Here is a 9,349-nt window from a genome sequence, read left to right on the forward strand (position 1 = left end):
AAAAAATAAATTAAATTTTCATAATTTTGATAAAAACCCCTTAAAAATACCCCCGGGGTGTTAATTTTAAAAAATTTCTTTTTTTTTTTTTAAACCCCCCCCCCCCCCCCCCCCCCAAATACCTACCTAGTACATGCGAGTGTACAGTTCAGCCCCATCTCCCCGCGCCACACTCAAGGACACGGACATCTTACAGCCTCTCCAATGACGTAGTTGAGAATAGCCCATCGCGTCTTCCATTCAGGCAACAAATCGCAACAAATCCAATTATCCAGCAAACATTAGTTGATATCCAATACGGAAACATCAGTCTTGAGCACTGAGTACTCATAGACATTATTCCAGGTCCAGGGAAAAACAGAATCACTCAATCTCTTACTTTAGTAGTTTTGTCATCTACCGCATATTTATTCCTAGAGACGCGACACTTCGAGAGATCGCATCACGAGCATGACCCGAAAACACGTGACCTTGGATTTCCTAGGCTAGCGCCCTAAACTGGCTTTCCACACAATGCGCAATGATTCATTGCAGAGTCTACAAGCCATAGCCAATTCATTCGATTTAGATATGTGAGAGCGTCAGGCAACCTATTGCGCTACTGTCTGTAAATGCCCGTTCTCGTTCTCTCCGTTAAATCACGCACAAGCAGCGATCACCCGATGCACGGTAAGATCGATGAAATGAGACGAGCCACAGTTTGGGAGAGGCGCTTGAAAAGACAACATATCTTGTAGCGGATGTGAATTGCTGCAATTTCATTCTAGCTGGTGACAGTATACAACCTCGCGCTTTATATCGAGGTAGTGCGAGACAAGTGACACGTCCAAAAGGGAATCACATAATTTGCTTCCCAAAGTGTGTGTTTTTCAATTAATGCGACACCTCGGAAACCAGTGCCCGGATTGTCGGCTAGACATATATATTACTTCAGTGTGGCACGAATAGGTAGTGGCTATGAAGCGATAAGAGCCCATTTACTCAAGCATCATCGGCACTCTCCGCCCACATTCATAACATGAACCCACTGCAGACTCCCTGGTTGTATAATTCAAGAGCCACACATGGTATATAAGCGCGCAAACTCGAACTGAGGGTGGATGGCTTGTTCGTAGGTATATATGTCTTGCTCTCTGGGAAAATATTAAAATTACCGGGTGTCACAATCGACGAATCGATGCCAGAATGAAACTTTCCTGGTCAAGAGGTCGGCCGCCACCGGTTGTGTTTTATCCAAAGGATTGGCTGCGTAATCTGGTGAGATATAGCCATAGTACTTAGTGACAGTCATCTATCGCCCATGCCGGCCGTCAGGTAAGTCATGGCGACGAGCAGAAAACTTTGGAAACAAATCCACCATATTACCTCCCCACCTGGTTACCGCATCATTAACAGCAACTTGCGCCAATGGGAGGCGGTCAAGGTCTCTACACCAGCGCCTTACCTGGCACCCTTTACTTCACGGGTAGTAGGCCCTTCCAGATTCGTGTCGCAAATATACCCCGGTAGGATGAGTGAGCTCTAGGAAACAACTCCAAGGGAGCTGCGCAAGTACGAAGTATATATACGTATAGGTGTGGTGTACAATAGAGCAGATAAGTAGTGCATCTACCTATGAATTCGCACATGAAGGCGCAAGGTGTTTTCCATTGGACCAAAGCTTCTTACTACAGAAGCTAGGTACAGAGATACACTTACTCTCTGTAGTAAGTTAAGCGGTCAAGAGAAGAGAGCAGAGCATTCTTCCACGACCTGCCACAAAGGTTGGTTCGAAACAACAAGCTGGCCGCGGCCTCTCCTAGCTTGCTTGCCCTTGTCTTTCTTCCCTCTGTTTGTTTTCCACTTGAGGGCGCGCGTGTCCCTAGCGGCCTAACCTGGCGAGTCATCCTCAATCGCGCATGCGAAAACAAACAAATAATGCATTGGAGCCATGTGATTCGCAGAGCGCAATCCAGGATGCTATGCGCTCGCCAGCTTGCCAGCCCTTCTGCCAGCGTGTTCCGAGAGGATGGGGCTTTGCTCTGTTAGAACAGGGCCTTTCTGGGGGCTTGATTTGATGCGAGTCAAACTCGGCCAGCGCATCTTACATCCATATTCTCTGCCTTTCCCTCAATAAGACTGTTTCCGCCGGTTCTTGCTCCACACTCGCACGACCTTATCCCATAACGGGCTTGGCTTTTCCTCCATCGTCTTTGAGCGCCTTGAACGCGGCTTGCCACAATTACTTTCCTCCCTCGAAATCTGGCCCAGGAATACAGGGTCTCATTCTAAACCTAGCGAGTGTTGGGCTCTTCATTCTGGTGCTCAGCTTATTGCAATTCCTTATTGCCGAGATGGTGTGGCTCTACGAGCACAATGAAACACAAGGTACATGGAAGCATAAATGCCGATCTTTCTTCTGTGTGTATGGTGTGTATAGATGATACCTACTCTGGTTAGAGTCCTGGTCCATGATGACGATAGTAGCCTTTGGCGGCAGTCATCAGACTCTCCCATGGAGGTTTGACATGCCCGTTCCTTTTTAGTATAGCTGACTAGTCATTCAATAGATGACGGCCCGTATCCAGGTTACCTACAGAAATAGTGCTGTTCACCTCATTGATCTCATCAAGCGCAAGAGGAGTTCATCCTTATGGTTCTGCAGCACGTTGCTTGCACACCAAGCTACCCAGCTGCAGTCAACGGTGAGGACAGGCACCCTTGTTCTGACAAGTTGGCGCATATGCCGGCGCTATTGGCTGGATCGGCCGTTGGCTTGGCCACTTGAATGACCTGAGATCCCCGTCTCGCCCGTCCACCAAGTTCGCTGTGACCATGCAAGCTACGTTAGCAAACCAGCATAGCGGCACCTGATAGCCCAAGTTTTGCGACCTGCTTGGCATTCGCAGCGGGCGAGACGCTCTCCAGCGCCAGATTCAAAGCGGGAAACACGCTTGCTGACTATCACTGACATGACAAGTTTCGCGCGTAGGATTTGCCCTCGAAATACCCCGTACATAATAATAGCAGCAGAGACTGTAGGTACAATATGCTATGGTGTGGGCAATTGTTGTTGTGTAAGTAGGTAGTGCGCTGCTCAGCCCGCAGTCGCAAGTCCCCCCCTGTCGCACCCTTTCTCCACAATGACGGCGGCGCAAGATGATGGCGTGTTCATCATCGTATTGCGCAGTTGCGCAGTTGTGCAGGACATCTCTATCGCTACCTAGCCAAAAGGGACGCTCTAGTTCGGGGTGGCGAGCAGGCGACATACCTACATCAATGACATTACATACTTAGTACTGAGTAAAGGAATGGCAATGCGACCGGAGCGGTATGTATCCACGCACATTGTATCCCGGCTGGAATTGCGCCAGCGCCTGTCCCACTAAAAGCCGGTTGGTCACAGTCAACCGCTTCGGGTGACAAGTAAATCTGCCTACCAGAGCCGACCGACCCTACCTACATGTAGGTATAGGATGCCACCTACCTACTTTGAGGTGGGATAATGCCAAGGGCATAATCAACCACGAGATCTACGGTACACTAACGAGCGAGCCCTGGAAAGATTGGGCGCCGGGCGCAGAGCCAACTGGTGTCGGAAAGGGCGAGTTCGAGGGTGGCCAGCGCAGTCGCTAACTGTCTACCTAACCTTGGGTTAGACGCTTCCAAGTTGGTTGAGCCGGTCCTCAAAGGTCCCTACTATATCGAATAGCAGCGAAGACCCGATAGGGACCGCCGGGTCACACTCGAGCATAGTAAGTTTTGGCCAGTCGCAGATCCAATTCGTCCAGGTGCAGTCCACCACAGCAGCAAAGTCGCTTGGGCCTCCATTCTGAACGCAACCAAGCGGACATTTCTCCCAGCCGTGACTGGCTGTAACAAGAGAACAACACACCACACGGACCGAGTAGACCTTTTGGCACCAGTTGGGAGGTATGCAGACAGACGTCTTCACCGGCTTTCAAAGACACGGCGACACATAGCTACAGTACGAACCATCCTTGCGCGGCATGCCTACCTCGTACCCTCGGAGGAAGTAAGTCCTGTCTGTCATCGAGACACGCTGAGTGCGGTGTAATTGGGAACAAGCTTTTCCCTTCCCTAGGTACATAAGGTAGGTTTGAGTACCTAGTTTGATGTCAAGTGTTGCATATGTCTGACGGAGATACAATAAACACCATGCGTACCGTGTCTCCTGCCGCCTAGATAGATACCCCGAATACAATTGAGATAAGGTACCTATGTATTAGGTATAGATGAGCAAGTGCCCCTCCAGTGAGGGTTTCTCTTTGGCCTTGCTATCTAGGGGAATACGGTAGTAAATACGCAGTGTGGCTGTCTTGACTTTGCCCAAGGCACCTGAAGCCAATTCGATTAGTAGTGACCAAATATCAAGTATTGAGCATCGGTGACGTGCTGGAATGTTGGGAAACTTCAACAATCCGTGGGCCCTTATGCATGCTCCCAAGTCTAACTTACTACCTAGGTATGTACTATATAAGTACCTAGGTATGTATGTCGCCCCGTTGAAAGAGGAGAAAGTGCAAAATGCCTACTTACTACCTATGCTCGAGTTCCCCAGCCATGAATAATCACATAGGGACGCTCAAACAGAACGACAGATGATGTTGCCAATGGCTGGATAGCTCATTAAACCCCACGAATTGACCCTTTCCACATGCTCATTTCGTGTATTCATTTGGCAATTTGTGCAGGCTGGGTACTATGGTACTTCCCAAACCGCAAGCAGGTAAGTATACTACCTAGGTAGCATGTAAGTACCTAGGTAGGTAGGTACCTATGTAGGCAATATCATATGTGACGCAGTGCTAGTAGCTCCTTTAGTGGTTGTGATGTGCACAGTAGGGGGGACGCTACAGGCAGGTTAGGTGCCTACAGGCGGTAGGAATGGCACACTTCCACGGGTACGTGCACCCACGACTTCCCAGGTTCACTAACTGTGTGGGCGGGCCTTTTTGAGACTCACCCAGTACTGTGCAAAACCTCGCCCTCTCTTCTACCTCCTCTTTCACACGAGCCTGATTCCTCGACCAAACCGCCTATCTAACCACTTCCATTGCTGCCGTAAGTCGTCCTGCCTCATCTACGCCCTCATCGTCATCCACATCGCCGGTCTATCTGGCAAGCCTGCTCCTTTTCGCACTCTTCGTGCTAAGCCGCTTCTCTCGTAGGCCGACTCGGGGGCACCAAGAATCAAGGTCGAGTTCATGCGTCTCTAACACGACAACACCATCTTCTCTGTGTCTCGGTAAGTTTTTCAGAGTCTGCCACCATACGCGATCCGATGTCCGTTCCAATGGGGACCGCCTTCTTCCCCATCGCTCTGCAAAATCGCCTCGGCACAATGGTACCATGGGCGTGCCACAGAATGCTACTTCCCATACCAACCATGGTCGCCTACGACGAGTAGAACTGTCTACACTCAATGCCCATCCATTTCCTCTCTTTTTCCTGTTACTTAAAATACCCAGCTAACTTTGAACTCTTAATAGGTACATGAGGCGACGTTGTCAAGTTTTCGAATATCTATACTCCTTCGCAGTCTTGCGACCGGGGTTTGACCGCCCTTGCCCTTGCCCTCCCCTCGCCCTTCGCCCTTCACCCTTCACCTCTAGACCACAAACCCGACAGTATAATCGGTCGCTTTTGAAAGCTATTGAATTTGAGAGCCACCAAACTCTGCAGAGAAAACGATTGACGGTCTATCCAACTAGGTGATGGACGTGTCCAACCTCCTCACGCTCAAGCCCTCATCATTCCATCCGCAATCAACCAACACCCAACCTGCTGCGGGCGCTTCTCACCATAACATTCACCAGACCTACTCTGCTACTAAGATTACCCTTAGTACATCATCAATACATCAGGGGGGTAAGATGGCGTCTGGATCACCCATTGAGCCATATGCAGGCGCCTCTGCGAGTTCACATAGCGGAAGTGTCTCCCCTCGGCAACCCGTAGCCCCCAAGCACGTCCAATTCGAGCTTCTCTTCCCTCAATCTCCCCAATATCGAGCACGACTCCCATTGCGTGTTCAAATATTCCCACATGATGACACAGAATCTATCATCTCTACAGTCAAGAACTTCTACGGCTTATACCATGGCGTTGCGGGTATCAGTTTTGAGGACGATCGGAGCAATACCTTGATCGCGAGATACGAGAACTTCAGCAACAACATGGTGGTTTACGTCAGAGTTATTGAGGATTCTTCTTCGCCGGCTGGTCCGTTCAACTCTGCCGCGTTCCAGCCGCCGTCGCTAGAATATACGGGCCATCAGATGGGCCACCATATTTCAAGACCAGGCTCAAGGACATCACGGAGGCGCAGTCCTTCTCCTAACGGAACCGGTGGTCGGCGAAGCACATCTGTCAGTACGAATCCAGCTGGGAAAAAGGGGCGCTCTCGTTCGACCAAGAATCCTAGCTCCAGTTATGATGATAGTGCCAACGGATACAGTAGTGGCGATGGTGCCGCTGGGTCCGTTTCTAGCAAAGCAAAGGATCACATCGGTAACACTGACATCAGCGTTGAAAACATCGTCGAAGGCGGTCGTCGGAAGCGCGCCAAATTTGAAAGCTCCGTAAGCCATGTACCACCCGTCTCACTCAAAATCGATTTCCTAATCATCATTACATCTAGGAACTGCCGTTGTTTGCGCCGCCCCAGATGCCTGCAGCCACTTCAAACCCATCGGTGTCTCCAGCTCGTCGTGTGGAGCACCAGCGACCGTCAATGCCTTTCCCCTACCCAGGCCAAAACCCCTTCACAAACCCTCAGCCACTCCAATCTCCCCAAACTCACAACGGCTATGGTCAACAGGGCATGTTTGCAACCCCTGTTTCTGACTCAAGACGCCACCGGGGCAGCATAGGCTATCCAAACCACGGTTCTGGCATCCTTCCAACCCCCGATCCCACCATTGGCAGTTGCGTATCTGAAGAGGATAAGGATGTCGCAATCCAGCTTATGAGACTGGGCGACATGTCAAACGTTTCTCATGGCAGGACATCTGCTTCGACTCTAGATGACACCTTCAGTGGTAAAGCAGAGGTTGCTTCCTCCACTGGTGCGACAAGCGATAGTGGTAGCGACGACGACGACGACGAGCTTCCACCCGCTCGTCGCCAAAAGCTAGACAAGAATGGTGCAATGAACAAGACCCATCCAACAACGGACAGTCATTTTATACCGCAGCACAACAATAGGGATACAGGTGCAAGCAATGCTGATCTAGAGGTTGGCGCTGGGGAGATTCATGGCCTACAGGATGGCGATGCCAAGGCAAAGTCTCAAAATCTTGGGAAGCCTCGAGTATCTAGCGCCAAAACTAGTAAGCCCAAGGCGACAAAGACACCTAAGACGACTGTTGCGAAGCCGAAAAAATCCAACAGCATAGCTGCCGGTCCTATGTCGCCTGCATCTTTGCCCAACCATTCGCGCAAACCCTCCATTGCTTCAGCAATGTCAGGTCAACCTGGCGACGAGGAACAGCCGGATTTGTCAACAAAACCCCGTTGTCAGCGATGCCGAAAGAGCAAGAAGGGATGTGACCGTCAACGGCCGTGCGGTCGTTGTCGGGATGCCGGCCTGAGCGCCGACCAATGCATCAGTGAGGATGAAGGCAATGGACGGAAGGGACGTTATGGGCGCCACATGGGCGTACCTATCAAATCAGTGGACGTCCCGGCGGCACCCATTCTTTTGCCTGCCGCGCCTATCGCAGTGCCAACAGTCACGATGGATAAAAATAAGAAACGGAAGCGGTAGGCTAAATCAAGCCATGATCGCTCTAGCGCCATAGGTAGAGCGATGTCTAGATTATTGTCAATGTCTGGCAAGAACACTTGTGCCCCGCCGTACGCCTTTGGAGGCAGATGCGTCGCATGGACTGGTTTTGACGAAGATTCAAGCCAGCTCAGAGCCAAGAATGGCGGCTGAAGCTGGCACTGGCTCACAATTTCCTCACTGACACATGATTACATACGATGGCCTTGTGGCGCCATCTTGAGATGGAGAGCAGAATTAGACTTATTTCCCTTTGGCATCGGCGTTATAAGCTTGGTTTTTGGAAGGGCGCAAACGAAATCGAGGTTTTAATACTGAGGTCTTGAGGCCGTGACATTCCTTCAACAAAATGCTACGTCGGAACGAATCTTTTTATCAAGCAATCCCTATGAGCTGGCGTTGGATCCCACGCCTGCACTTTTGCTTTTCGCGCTTGTTTCCAAAACATGTGCTCTTTGCCTAACGCGGCCAGACCGTGTGTTATCTACAAGATGGCAAGCACCTGTTGGAAATGAAATGAAATCCGTTGAAGAGGGTAAAAGACATGGCGGTGGTGGTTAGAAAATTGAGGTTTCAGGCAAACTCGGGTATGCCTCTGGGCTAGAAAGGGAGGGGGAACGGGGCGCGCTGGTAGATGCTCAAGCTATGGCGCCGCAAATGGGTGAGGCGAACCTGTCTAGGATCATGTCGGTTCGTCCCAGCTATACGGTCGGTGATGGTATATCGAGAGTGATTCGCATAGTGGCTGTGTTGTCTTTTCTGGTCTGTCTACCCGCCTCGACTATGATGTTTATAGCTTGTTCAAGACGAGGCATGGTTTTTAAGTAGCCTGAAAATTTCTATACTTTAGCTGTTACAAGGCCTAATGAAAATTCGCTATAGTGTTGTGGCATTCGCGCACGCATGTAGACTTTTGGCGCATGGCTGTCTAAGAAATTGATCTGTTTCTTTCCGCGCCACCGAGTATACGCCTCGGGGATGGACTGACAGTCACAGAAATTATTAGGTCGGTATTGATCGAAGTGACGATTTCCCTATCTAGCTTCAAGCCTTTCCATCTACGGTACCTATGTAAGACACACATTGCCTTCTTACCTGCCTTAGTTAGGCATTCATGGGTTAAAATAGCACTCAACGGCGACAAGCATCGCGCGCTTATCCATGGGCCTATGATGCGCGCATACCATATCAAGCCGAGCGCATGGCAAGCGCGACGTCGTTCCCGTGACTGTCGCAGTGTTTTGGGGTATTGGTAGCCGCCAGCCGCCCGCGGCGCATCACGGCGCAAAAGTTATGCTCCCGCCAATGACGAGATGCGCAGGGTCTGACGTTGACTTAGACTTGCGATCGTTGGTTCCTGCGCTAGTACGGAACGGGACCTTTTGAGCGGAGAAGAGCGATTACAGTACGGATCCCCGGCGCAATCTACGGCTTTCGCTAAACTTGCGCTGAACTAGAACTTGCGCTAGGTAGCTAATACTCTACAGCGTACTAGGCGCCTAGTGCGGACTCATTATTTAGCGCAGCATCTCCAGCACCCCAGGCCTGCAAGGACTAGCC

At 50.5% G+C, this 9,349-nt stretch overlaps 1 protein-coding gene across 1 annotated transcript; it reads left to right on the forward strand.

Annotated features, from left to right (window-relative positions):
• Nucleotides 1-5,876: 5,876 nt before the first annotated feature.
• Nucleotides 5,877-7,771, forward strand: F5B22DRAFT_642679 (uncharacterized protein; the record flags this gene model as incomplete). Its single annotated transcript, XM_047978159.1, has 2 exons — nt 5,877-6,584; nt 6,644-7,771. The coding sequence occupies 2 exons, from the start codon at nt 5,877-5,879 to the stop codon at nt 7,769-7,771; spliced, it is 1,836 nt and encodes a 611-aa protein (XP_047835033.1).
• Nucleotides 7,772-9,349: the final 1,578 nt, after the last annotated feature.

This window comes from Xylaria bambusicola, assembly GCF_022495145.1.
Source record: "Xylaria bambusicola strain CBS 139988 unplaced genomic scaffold F5B22scaffold_4, whole genome shotgun sequence".
Classification (NCBI taxonomy): domain Eukaryota; kingdom Fungi; phylum Ascomycota; class Sordariomycetes; order Xylariales; family Xylariaceae; genus Xylaria; species Xylaria bambusicola.